Here is a 13786-nt window from a genome sequence, read left to right as displayed (position 1 = left end):
AAATCTGGTACTGGTTATGGATGTCTAACTTTGTGTTCTACGTAGGACCAGTTACAAGAGTTTCTCTTGGGTCATCAATCAGAAGACGGAGACCACAGTTCTATGTCCGTTTCGACGCCGTGTAAAAATAATATGGATTTTATTAAGGTAATCTGTGAAAATAAATGCATCAGTTCTTTTGATTTTGAGAATAATTTCAAGCAGGTAAAATGCTTATTTTGCTTCTATTTTGCAGATGAAAGGAGTTGTCAAGAGAATATTTTGTTCCTATTTAAGCCTTTTGGTAAATTCTAAGAATGATATTGCACTAGCCCAAGTCATTAACTGCCCAGAGAGAGGACTAGGTAGAGAAGCTTTCACAGACCTTAAACATGCATCAAGAAATAAGCAGATGTCCCTATTTCTGGTATGTTACGCTATAGAGGAGAAGTTGAGCTTGGTACTGAATTATACGAGCAAGTTCCTACTTTCTCCAGTACAATTTTGAATGCTTTCCCTTTTATTCACAGCATTGACCGATATAATTGTATTAATTCTCCTCTTGACTTCTGTAACTCACTACTAATTGGTTTTCCCCTCACTAAAGTCTCCCCTCTCCAATCTATCCTTAATGCAGCAGTTAGGCTCCCCTTTCTGACCAACCGCTACACCAATGCCTCGACCTTGTGCCAGTCACTGCACTGGTTGCCCATTCACTTTATTATACAATTCAAACTTATTACTCTCACCCACAGAGCTTTACACAGTGCCTCACGTCCTTTACATCTTCTCCGTCGTCTGTCTACTACCCTACGCATGCTGTACATTCTTTTATGCGTGCCCTGATAACATATCTTTTTAGAGAGGCCTATTACATTCCCTAAGCTGACTTCTTTCCTTTAACCCCCCCATCCTCTATTACAATAGTTCTCCGAACATGATCCCGACATTAAACATTCATTCCCCCACCCTCCTTGTACCCTAAGGCTACATTCACAACAATTATATATATTTTTTTAAAGGTGGCGACCTCATTCATTAGAGCAATGGAACTTGGTGGAAAGGGTTATGCTCCTTCGGAATCTGATCCATTAAGAAAACACATTAAAGGTCTATCAGAGTTTGTTCACTTTATTGACCGACTGGAAGAGATACTTGGAGAAACTCACAGTGCGAGGTAATTTTTGTTGACATATCTGATTGGGTAACTGGCTGTCACTGTAACTTTTAATGTCAGAGTTCTCCATGTCTAATAATATGAGGACAGAAATTATTTTCTTGAGGATCTGTATTAATCTCCATATAGTGTGACATGGAAAGGTAAGAACCCTTCCTGATCAATTATTACTTCTTTTACTAGTCCCCCGTCTAATTTAGCATGTAGAATTTAGCTGGAATGTTGTGATTAACGTTAAATTAAGATAATGGTACTGCACCTACAACGGGCCGCGAGCTGTATCCTACACTTCTTTATTTATTACTTTGTTGACCTAACCGTCACAAGGAAATTATAAAAACCTTCCCTAAAATGTACCTATTAGGCTGAGTTCACACAGTTTTTTGCAGGCAGAAAATACTGCCTCAAAATTCTGCAAAAACGCAGTGAAATATCCTTTCTCTGCCTCCAATTGATGTCACTGGGAGGTCAGAGGCACAAACGCCGGAAAATAGTGCATTTCGCTGCTTTTTCCCACAAGCGTTTTTTACCGCTCGTGGGAAAAAAACTCTTCCGCCTCCCATTGAAATCAATGGGAGGCATTTTCAGACGGCTTTGTGGCACGGTTTCCACATCAAAAAACGTGTAAAAAAAACTCAGTGTGAAAAGAGCCTTATAGACATTGGACTTTTGTCTCCTGTAAATATAGTTTGCTCATATTTTTGGACCCTTAGGTTAGTTCTGCAACTTTGGCATACATAAGAAAGGGCGATGGTGAGGAATTAAAGGGGTTTTCCATGAAAATCTTGTTTGGGCACAGTTTAATATGTAAGTCAGCGCTATATAGATCAATGCTCGGGCAGCCAGATGCGCCGTTCCACTGTTCTCCTACTTAAGGCCCATTGACACGAACGTGAATCTCGTCCATGTGCTGTGCATGGAAATCAGAGCTATTCATTTCAATGGGGCCGTTCACACATGCAGGAGTTTACACGCAGCGAGAGTCCGCTGCTTGAAACTCACTACATGTCCTATATTGGTGTGTTTACCTACGCGCCCATTAAAGTCAATGGGTGTGTGAAAACCACCCACAGCACACGGATGCACATCCGTGTGCTGCGTGTAACTTGCGCATCAATTACTTTTTTTTTAAAAAAAAGTGCTTTGCGAGTGTGTGAAAACACATTCCACTCGCAAAGCACAGATGCAATAACGCAACACACACTGACAAGATTTACGTGCGGTTTTTACGCTTGTAAATGTCTCGCTCGTGTGACTGTAGCCTTAGTCACGTGATTATCTTAACCGTGCCTCTATATTAGTAGTGAGTGGTAATGACCCCCTGTCCTTCACTGCTCAATCATAGACACTCCCCCAGTGGTCATAACATCATGTAACCATCTCTCCCTGTTTACGGCGACTACTTTCTGTCTCCCCGTTATCGGTGCATGTGCTGTCTGTTGTCTGTACAGAACTGCATCATGCAGAGGAGTTAGCGGGAAGGATTCAGGACAGGTGTGTTTCACGGCCTTGCCCATTTTGGTCTACTCTGATAGAAAATCGTAACTTGGTAGTCACGTGACTGAGGAGAAGAACGGTGGCAAGGGGCTGAACGGTGCATCTACATGCCTGCGTGTCAGTCAATATGTAAGCGGCGCTGACTTGCATATTAAAGGTGCCCGGAAAACCCCTTTTAAGCACCGCACTTTTTGCCATTTCTTACTTTTGATTGTTACTTCAGTAAATAACTACCATTTTTTTTTAAAATGTTAATTTATCAGAATAGATTTTTTAATCTCTGCAGAGCGCAGAAATCTTTACTCTGTTTTTGAGATTGCTCTGAAATTTTGTCCAGACATGTTGAAAAGTGACATTCTTTCCATTTTTTTGGAATTGTAATTCTGAATCTGTTTTAGGTTTTAACAGACACTTGGAAATTGGCCATATCCTTTTTTTTTTTTTTTTTTTTTTTTTTTTTTTTATAATAAAGTACTTTATTCTTTTTACAGCAGAGAATTACTTTCAGACAATACGCACTTCTCAGCGGTTCAGCCATCTGATGGTTTTGTCTGTTAAATGATTTATCTGTTCAGGGTTGCAGTACGCTCCTAATGCAATTTTGTTGATTGATTTCTCTGGGTAGAAAAAAAAAAAATATATATATAATGGCATCTCTAGAATTTATGGCATAATGACATGCAACCTAAATAGGTGACGTCACCCACTTTCTCTCTCCAGAAATGCTGGTGCACTAATCCTGTCGGCAATTAAGATGCATCTCATAAAAGGAAGAGGCAGCGGAGATTCTTTTAGTGAGGCTGTAATAGAAGTTGCACAAGATTTGGATTTGAGAGTTAAAGACCTTCTTAATTTATCCAATGAGAATGAGCGCTCCACAGGCGTCAGCCCAGCACGGGTAAGCAGGAGATTCTAAATGTTAGATAGAGATGTATATATCTATGTCTACACACCCCTATTAAAATGCCAGGTTTTTGTCATGTCAAAAAATCAGTACAAAATGAATAATTTCAGAACGTTTTCCAGCTTTTTAATGTGACCCATAATCTGTACAATTCCATTAAAAAACAAACTGAAATCATTTAGAGGGGAAAAATGCAACCACATTATTGTAGCTTTATTTTTATAAAGCACCCTCTTATAATTGGGGATGTGGTTGTGTTCAGAATTAGCCAATCACATTTAAACTCTTGTTAAATAGCAGTCCGTACACAGCTGCCATTATTTAAAGTGATTCTGAGTAATCCCATATAAAGTTCAGCTGCTCTATTAGGATTTTCCTGATATTTTCTTTGTTGCATATGACAGCAAAAGCCATGGTCCGTAAAGAGCTTACAACACATCAAAGGGATCTGAATGTTGAAAGGCAACAGTCAGGAGAAGGGTACCAAAGAATTTCCAGGGCATCAGATATACCACGGAACACAGTGAAGGCTGTCCTCAAGAAGTGGAAAATATTTGGCACAACAGTGACATTACCAAGTACTGGACGTTCCTCAAAACTTGATGGAAAGACATGACAAAAAATGGTGTGGGAGGCTACCAAGAGGCCTACAGCAACATTAAAGTTGCTGCAGGACTTTCTGGCAGGTACTGGTTGTGTAGTGCATGCGACAACCAACTACATTCTTCATATGTCTGGACTGTGAGGTAGGTTTGCAAGACGGAAGCCTTTTCTAACCAAGACAAACATCCAGAGCCAACACTGCACATCACCAAAAGAACACCATACCCACAGTGAAGCATGGTGGAGCCGGCATTATGCTTTGGGGCCGTTTTTCTGCAGCTGGAACTGGGGATTTAGTCAAGGTGGAGGGAATTGTGAACGGTTCCAAATATCAGGCAATATTGGCACAAAACCTGCAGGCCTCTGCTAAAAAGCTGAATATGAAGAGGAATTCCACCTTTCAGCACGACAACGACCCAAAGCATACCTCCATACCTACAAAAGAATGGCTTCACCAGAAGAAGATGAAAGTTTTGGAAAGGCCCAGCCAGAGCCCAGACCTGAACCCCATTGAAAATCTGTGGGGTGACCTGAAGAGGGTTGTACACCGGAAATGCCCTCGCAATCTGACAGATTTGGAGCGGATGGAGGAGTGGGCAACAATTGCCAAGTCAAGATGTGCCATGCTGATAGACTTCTACCCAAAAAGACTGAATTCTGTCATAAAGTCAAAGGGTAACTCAACAAAGTTTTAGTTTAACCCCTTAACGCTCCAGGACATACTATTATGTCATGGTAAGTGCATCGTTCGCGCTCCATGACATAATAGTATGTCATGGAGTAAACACGGCGCCGTTCGCGCGGAGCGCGTTCATGAGCTGTGATATCTGCTGTTTCCGACAGCAGACTATCACTGCTCAATGTGCCGGGACCGATCGCGGAGCTCCCCCGCCGATTAACCCCTCAGAAGCCGCGTTCATTAGCGACCGCGGCTTCTTAAGGGTTAATCCGCCATCGCCGGCCTGCTACACGATAGCGGCCGGCGATGGTGACTATGGCAACCGGACACCAAACAATGGCGTCCGGCTATTCCATAGACGGAAGCCTAGTGGGTCCTGACAACGTCAGTGCAGTGTAGTGCAGTGTATTAGAATAGCGATCAGGGCCTCCTGCCCTCAAGTCCCCTAGTGGGACAAAGTAATAAAGTAAAAAAAAAGTTAAAAAAAGTTGTGTAAAAATAAGAAAATAAAAGTTTTAAAAGTATTAAGGTAAAAAGGGGGATTTTTACTTTTATCAGTCATTTATTATTAATAAAAATATATAAACAAACAAACTATACATAATTGGTATCGCCGCGTCCGTAACGGCCTGAACTACAAAATTATTTTGTTATTTATCCCGCACGGTGAACGCCGTAAAAAAAATAATTAATAAACCGTACCACAATAACAATTGTTTGGTCACTTCACCTCGCAAAAAATGGAATAAAAAGAGATCAAAAAGTCGCATGTACCGAAAAATGGTATTGATGGAAACTACAGTTCGTTACGCAAAAAATAAGTCCTCGCACGGCTTTATTGATGGAAAAATAAAAACGTTCTGGCTCTTAGAATAAGGTAACACAAAAAGTAAATGATTTTTTACAAAGTATTTTATTGTGCAAACGCCATAAGACATAAAAAAAACTATAAACATCTGGTATCGACGTAATCGTATCGCCCCGCAGAATAAAGTGAATATGTCATTTAGAACGCACGGAGCACGCAGTAAAAAAAATAGAATAAAAAAACAATAGTAGAATTGCTGTTTTTTAGTCACCACGCCACCTAAAAATAGAATAAAAACTGATCAAAAAGCCGCATGCACCCCAAGAAAACTACAATGGATTCCTCAACGGGTCTAGTTTCCAAATTGGGGTCACTTTTTGGGTGTTTCCAATGTTTTGGCACCACAAGACCTCTTCAAACCGGACATGGTGCCTAATAAAAAAAGAGGGCTCAAAATCCACTAGGTGCTCCTTTGCTTCGGAGGCCGGTGCTTCAGTCCATTACCGCACTAGGGCCACATGTGGGATATTTCTCAAAACTGCAGAATCTGGGCAATAAGTATTAAGTTGCGTTTCTCTGATAAATCCTTTTGTGTTCTAAAAAAAATGGTATAAAGAGGATTTTCTGACAAAAAAAAAAAGTTAATTTCACCTCTACTTTGCTCTAAATTTCTGTGAAACACCTAAAGGGTTCATAAACTTTCTAAATGCTGTTGTGAATACTTTGAGGGGTCTAGTTTCTAAAATGGGGTGTTTCATAGGGGTTTCTAATATATGGGCCCCTCAAAGCAACTTCAGAACTGAACTGGAACCTAAAAAAATAAATAAATGAGGCAATACTTCGCTTCTTACATTATACTGATAATGAGCCGTGCCCACCCAGAGATGGCCCCAGTTTTGACCGTTTGTATAAACGGACACCCCTATTAGACCGTTTCAGTGCCCGGTTTTTCCCAAGCATACACCCCCGAGAAGTGTATTTCTATTGAGGAGTCCCTGGTACATTTTAAAGGGAGGGTTCAATTCCGCCAGTACCTGCCGGGTAAGAGGGCAAGGTATGGCGTGAAGATGTATAAGCTGTGCGAGAGTGCATCAGGGTATACCTACAGATTTAGGATATATGAAGGAAAGGCCATCCCCAAACCAGACTGCATCCTGGACTACAATAGGTACATGGGAGGGATGGACTTGTCAAATCAAGTCCTGAAGCCCTACAGCGCCATGCGGTGTGGTATAAGAAGCTGGCCGGGCACATCATACAGATGGCTTTGTACAATGCGTACGTGCTACGTCGATGTGCAGGCCAGAGGGGAACTTTCCTGGAATTTCAAGATCTAATCTTTAGGGACCAGGAAGGGGGGGCACCCAGTACTTCTGGAAGCAAGGCCACACGCATCGTACCAGGGCAACACTTTCCAGGAGAAGTTCCCCAAACCGGTGGAAAGGGAAAGAGTCAAAAGAGGTGCAGAGTCTGCTATAAGAGGGGGATAAGGAAAGTCACAATATACCAATGTGACACGTGTCCCGAAAAACCAGGGCTCTGTATAAAAGATTGTTTTAAAATGTATCATACACCCCTTGATTTTTAATTTACCCTGATGCACTCCGCACAGCTTACCCCCCTCATCTTTCCCTTCTGAGCCCTGCCGTATGCCCAGGCAGCTGATAACAGCCACATGTAGGGTATTGCCGTACCCAGGAGAACCCACATTACAATTGAAGGGGTGTATATCTCCGGTGGCGCATGCTGGGCACAATATATTGGGCACTGAAATGGCATATATATATATATATATATATATAAAATTGCAAATCTCACACTGCACCATCTGCTGCGCATTATCTTTTACACAGTACCTGTGGGGTCAAAATGCTCACTACACCTCTAGATGAATGTCTTAAGGGGTGTAGTTTTTAAAATGGGGTCACTTCTCGGGGGTTTCAACTGTACTGGTACCTCAGGGGCTTCTGCATACATGACTTAGCACCAGAAAAGCTCCAGTAGGCCAAATGGTGGTCCTTTCCTTCTGAGCCCTCCCATGGGCCCAAACGGCAGTTTATCACCACAAATGGGGTATTGCCGCACTAAGGACAAATTGGGCAACAAAATGGGGTATGTTGTTCCCTGTGAAAATAAGAAATTTTGATCAAAAATGACATCTTATTGGAAAAAATATCTTTTTTCATTTCACAGCCCAATTCAAATAGGTGCTGTGAAAAAACTGTGCGGTCAAAATGATAACAAAAACCATAAATGAATTCCTTGAGGGGTGTAATTTCCAAAATGGGGGTCACTTCTGGTGGGTTTCCATTGTTTTGATACCTCAACACCTCTTCAAACCTGGCATGCTGCCTAAAATATATTCTAATAAAAGAGGCCTCAAAATGCACTAGGTGCTTCTTTGCTTCTGGGGCTTGTGTTTTAGTCCACGAGCGCAGTAGGGCCACATGTGGGACATTTCTAAAAACTGCAGAATCTGGACAATACATATTTAGTAGTGTTTCTCTGGTAAAACCTTCTGTGTTACAGAAAAAAATTTAATAAAATTGAAATTCAGCAGAAAAAATGACATTTGCAAATTTCATTTCCACTTTGCTTTAATTCCTGTGAAATGCCTGAAGGGTTAAAAAACTTTCTATATGCTGTTTTGAATACTTTGAGGGGTCTAGTTTTTAAAATGGGGTGTTTTATGGGGGTTTCTAATACATAGGCCCCTCAAATCCACTTCAGAACTGAACTGGTACCTTCAAAAAAAGGCTTTTGAAATTTTCTTAAGAATATGAGAAATTGCTGTTTATGTTCTAAGCCTTGTAACGTCCAAGAAAAATAAAATAATGTTCAAAAAACGATGCCAATCTAAAGTAGACATATGGGAAATGTGAACTAGTAACTATTTTGGGTGGTATAACCGTCTGTTTTTCAAGCAGATGCATTTAAATTCTGAAAAATTCTATTTTTTGTAAATTTTCTCTAAATTTTGCAATTTTTCACAAATAAAGACTGAATATATCGACCAAATTTTACCACGAACATGAAGCCCAATGTGTCACGAGAAAACAATCTCAGAATCGCTTGGATAGGTTTAAGCATCCCGACGTTATTACCACATAAAGTGAAATATGTCAGATTTGAAAAATGGGCTCTGAGCCTTAAGGCCCAAACTAGGCTGCGTCCTTAAGGGGTTAAGGGTTTGCATATTTATGCTACCACATTATTTATTTTTTATTTTTACTTTTCCACCCTAAAACATATCTGTTTGTTTTTCAATGGCATTGTACAAATTATAGGTGACGTTGAAGGTGGAAAAAGTTCTAAAATTAGTCATATTTGTACTCATTTTTTTTTTTTTTTTTTTGCTATGACGAAAAACCTGGTCTTTTAACAGTGGTGTGCAGACTTATATATTGGCCCTAATCTGTGCAGAAATATGATGACATGATTATTTTGATCATATTAAACACAATACAGGTGCTAAATGTATTTCCTTGTGGTTCCCCTAACCTATTTAATGAAGTTACTATTGTTTGTACTTGGTGTGATGGGGTTATGTTCTGTATATTTACAGCCTAGAATTCATGCAATAAACCGTGGCACTGCTTTATGTGGTAGAGAGACCATAAAAACATTTCTAATACTTTTGGATGAAGAAGCTTCTTGCCCTCCTAGCAAAAACAAAGCCGAGTTGTTATGTGCAGATGAGGAAAATACCATATTTGGAGCAATTTCTCTTTTGTCACTTTTTAGGTATGGTTTTTATGTATTTTGTGAAAATGTTTACTATCTCTTATCGAGTTCTACTGTTGGGTTTATTGCACTGGCCATAATGGTTGCTGCACCTGTAAGACTTACAAGTTCAGCAAAATGCCCCATACAGGATCTATTGAGATTTCACCTCCCCCTTTTTATTAGCAATGCAAAGCAGCAGACACATTTCTCGTGAATGGAACGGCTTTAGATGTGTGAGCAACTTTTTCTTCAGCTTGACATTTGTGTAATAAGATCCATTGTCTTGTAGAGGATCTTTCTTCCTGCACTGTGCCCCATTTAAACCAGAAAAAAAAAACCTAATAAAAATATCAACAAAAGGCAAACTTATGACTACAGCATAATAAATACATAACCTAAAAAGAACATGAATATGCTCCTTACACCCACACGGCAGGGAAAAAAAGATGGATTAATTACTGGTAATTTGTTATTCATGAACCTATGATGGCACACCTGGAGAGACATCCCATTTGCTGGACAGGAAGCCTGATATAAAAATGAGAACCTCTCCACACACCCAGTCTTTAGAAAGAACTCAGAGTGAGAAATGGTTATCTTTTATCTGTGTGTGTGTGTGTGTGTGTGTGTGTGTGTGTGTGTGTATATGTGTGTGTGTATATATATATATATATATATATATATATATATATATATATAACATACACACACACACACACACTTTTTTTGTTTCGATATTATTATTATTTTTGCGCCTTAATGAAAAGCTACCCCACACCATAAATATATATTTATAGTCCTATATTCAAGAGACTCTAAGGAAGTTTATTGAAGAGGAGGGGGGGGGGGGGGGGTGCTGTCATCGGTTCATGAAGAACCGATGACCGGTAAGTGATCAATCTCTTGCCATTTCACCTATATCAGCACACCTGGAGGTATAAAATAAAACCCCAATTTTTAGGGTGGGACTCCAGCTTGTAGAACTTTCCTACCAAATGCCAGGTCAGTGACTGAATGCAATTGTAACCTATAATAAACATTAGTCTCACAAGGCAACGGCAAGGTAAAGTGGCTAGGTGTTTCTTAAGTACAACATAACACCTCCAAAGGTCAAGGAATAGAAACTCCAAAAATATCAACATATGCACAAAAGAGAACCAGGAGTCATATACTATTATGGTATGAAAATGGAAAATGTAATTCTCTATGGATACACTTAAATAGACCATCTAAAATTACAGAGGATCCAAAACTGGATTTGACTGTATATGCGCTACTATAACATATACAGGTAACCAAATGATAGCATTACTGATGCAACAAGATCACACAAAGTTGAAGAGGAAATGTTAACTTTTATTTAAAAAAAATCAATGTAAAACAATGCCCCCTCAGGGACAAGTGGATAGCCTATTACATGTCAGCAATGAGAAATATTGTTCATGCTAGTGTGAAATATACAAAGCAGAGTTATGAATGGCATATCCACCGATAAAGGAGATATACACTGTGAAATACAGGGTTACATCTAGGTGGAGAAATCTAGAACGATCTGCCGATCGTACAGTTCCCCAACTGAAAGTGCTAGCGGACAGTCCCATCAAAGTATCGAAAGCAAAGTGCCTTACCCATAAAGAGAAATGTAGTCAAGTGGCCCCCCCCCCCTTCGAGCCACTTGACTACATTTCTTTTTATGGCTATTAAAAAGTTGTATAGGTAGTGAATGATAAGTCCTTCGTTCGTATATATCAGGTAATTTCTGCTATAAGTTTGGTAAAGACGCTGGGAGCCTGAGAGATGCCAAACGGGTGGGTATTAGAGGTGGATTAGAGAGTCGTTCAAAACTACTGCCACCCTCCAATACTTTTGGTGAGGGATGCAGCCCGGGACATGGTAATAAGCATCCTCCAGATCTATTGATGCCATCATACAATTCCTGAAGAGTAGACTTCCAGTAGAGGGGATACTCTCCATCTGAAATCTCTTGTAAACTAGGAAGGAGTTCCGTTGTTTTAGGTTTATTATAACCCTGAATCTGCCTTCCGGTTTCTTTACTAGAAAAAGGGGGAATAATAGCCCTTCCCTATCTCTGGTTTCGGTACTGGTACTAGAGCCCCCTTCCTAATGAGAGAGAACCTCTGACTCAAGTCCAGCTGTTTCTCTGAAACTTTCTGCCTCATTGTGGGGAGGAATCTCTCTGGCAGAGGGGTCATGAATTCTAGTTTGTATCCTGTCTTTATAATATCTAGAACCCACTGGTTTGATGAGATCTTTTCCCATTCTTGGAAGAATAGGGATAAGCGAACACCTACCCCACACCTTCTGGCGTCATTGTTGGTGATCCTTAGTCTTGATCGTTCTGAGGCTTAAACAAGAAGCCCATGTTCTTCTTAGGGAATTTATTGGATCTAAATTCCTGTCCCTTGGGATTGGGTTTTTTATTAAACTTCCTGGGACGAAAGGAGTCTGGTTTGTTCTGGGTAGGAAACCCTTTCCCCCTGTCAGATGCTTTTTCCGGGAGATCATCCAGTGGAGGACCAAACAAAAAATCTCCTGAACAAGGGATAGAACAAAGTTTCCCTTTTTGAGCTTGCATCTTCCTTCCATGTCTTCAGGCATATAGCACTTCTGGCTGAGTTGTATAGGGCTGTAGATCTAGCTGACAGACGGACTAAGTCCACTGAGTCATTAGCCAAAAAGTCTGTGGCTTTAGACAAAACCGGCAGGGAAACCAGTATCTGATCCCTAGGAGTTTTCTTGGAGATGAAGCTCCAGTTGAGCTATCCAGATTTTAAGTGACCTGGCTACACATGTGGTGGCAATACCAGGTTTAAAGGCCCCTGCAGAGGCTTACCAGGTCCTCTAAGTAATAGTCAGCCTTCTTATCCATTGGATTGGGGAGGGAACCCAGATCTTCAAAAGGTAAGGCATTTTTCCTGGATATCTTTGCTACCGGGGCATCCAGTTTGGGAAAAATATCCCAGTGCTTAATTCATCCTCCAAAGGGATATTTTCTTCTCAAAATGTTGGGAATGCCTAACTTTGTCAGGGTTCTAAAATTCCCTTCTAATGAGGCTGGCCACGTTTTTGTGAATAGGAAAAGCCCTCTGTTTCCTAGGACCCAGGCCCTCAAACATAATGTCCTGGATGGACCGTGGTTCCTTGGGGGTCATCAATATTCATAGTGGCCTGGACTGCTTTAAGAAGTTGGTCCACATCCTCAGCTGGAAATATTATTATTTTTTATTTTTTCCCCCCGTCCATCTTCGTCAGAGGAATATTCAGAGGAGCATAACTCCCCCTCATCCTAAAATATCTCCTCTTCACAAGAAGAATTAGCCCTGGGCCCGGTCTTGTCTTGCCAGACGATGTGCTAGGAAGATCATGCTTAACCTCTGTTCGCACCATATCTTTTATGCTAGTGGCAAGGCTGGTAGATTCCTCTGCCAGGATCTTATCTAAGCATAACTGGCATAAACGTTTCTGATAAGAGACTGCTAGCATCCTACAACACATAGCACATTCTCTGTTTCAAGCCTTGTCCAAATTTTTCCTGGGGCCCTCTCTAACCTAGGAAACTTGTAATATACAAGGAAGGACAAAATCCATAAATAAAAAAAAAAAGGTTTGTCCTACCATGCTTCCTAGAAGATCCCATGCCGTTTAAAGTACCGGACTGGAGGATCTTGCTTGGTCTGATAGCTCCGTGCGTCCTGCATGCTTTTCCTGGAGCTTCCATACTGGTTGCTTGGTTTTTCAGAAGGAGCCATCTTGGTTCAGGCCTAAAATAAGCCTTGGGGAGGCTCCCAGGCTATGACGCGCTGTAGCCCTTCCTCCCCAATTGGGCTGCCGGAACACCGCTTCCTGGGATGTCCATGCGTCCCTCCCGCCGGAAGTCATGTGCGCAACGACTGGAAGTGGTCGCTGCAGTGAGCCGGAAGCGGCCGAATGCTGGGCCATGAGTCCTGGCTCCCTCTCTTTAAGCTGGAACCAGGCCTGACCCCAGGAGAAGCCCCCCCCCCCCCCCACAGAGGAGACCCCACCTGCGACGGGAGCTTACCAACTCCGTAGAGGGAAGTGGTGACCTGGAGAGGAGGATACCAGCCCCAGGTTTAAGGTCCCTTTAGAGCAGGGGTCTCAAACTCGGCCGGGTAAGTGGGCCACATATAGAAAAAATGGGAAGTTGACGTGCCGCATTACTTTCAAATTTGATACGACACAAAATTATTGTCAATCAATTAGTTATTTGATCTACTATATTACTATAATAATCTACATTACTATAATACCGCTAGGTCTAAAATTTGAGATTTCTCCACGTGCTTATTTCAACAATCCAGTTTTCCAGTTTGTGTCGATAAATGCAGTCCGGAGGCTCTGTTAGCAGTGTTTGGCAGACACACATGTCAAGAT

General features: G+C 41.2%; 1 protein-coding gene across 2 annotated transcripts in view; it reads left to right on the top strand.

Annotated features, from left to right (window-relative positions):
• Window positions 1–13786, top strand: part of PARPBP (PARP1 binding protein) — a 79755-nt gene that overhangs the window by 57914 nt on the left and 8055 nt on the right. The window contains exons 4-8 of one of the 2 annotated variants that reach the window (XM_075856681.1): window positions 46–147; window positions 236–406; window positions 1002–1156; window positions 3374–3551; window positions 9213–9391. In XM_075856681.1, the coding sequence (XP_075712796.1) occupies window positions 46–147; window positions 236–406; window positions 1002–1156; window positions 3374–3551; window positions 9213–9391 (785 nt within the window). The remainder of the gene's footprint in view (window positions 1–45; window positions 148–235; window positions 407–1001; window positions 1157–3373; window positions 3552–9212; window positions 9392–13786) is intronic. The other variant, XM_075856682.1, reaches the window with a different exon arrangement.

Source organism: Rhinoderma darwinii, chromosome 3, assembly GCF_050947455.1.
Source record: "Rhinoderma darwinii isolate aRhiDar2 chromosome 3, aRhiDar2.hap1, whole genome shotgun sequence".
In the NCBI taxonomy this organism is placed as follows: Eukaryota; Metazoa; Chordata; class Amphibia; order Anura; family Rhinodermatidae; genus Rhinoderma; species Rhinoderma darwinii.
Note: the sequence above shows the minus strand (reverse complement) of the source record. Positions and strands in the feature narration are given on the sequence as shown.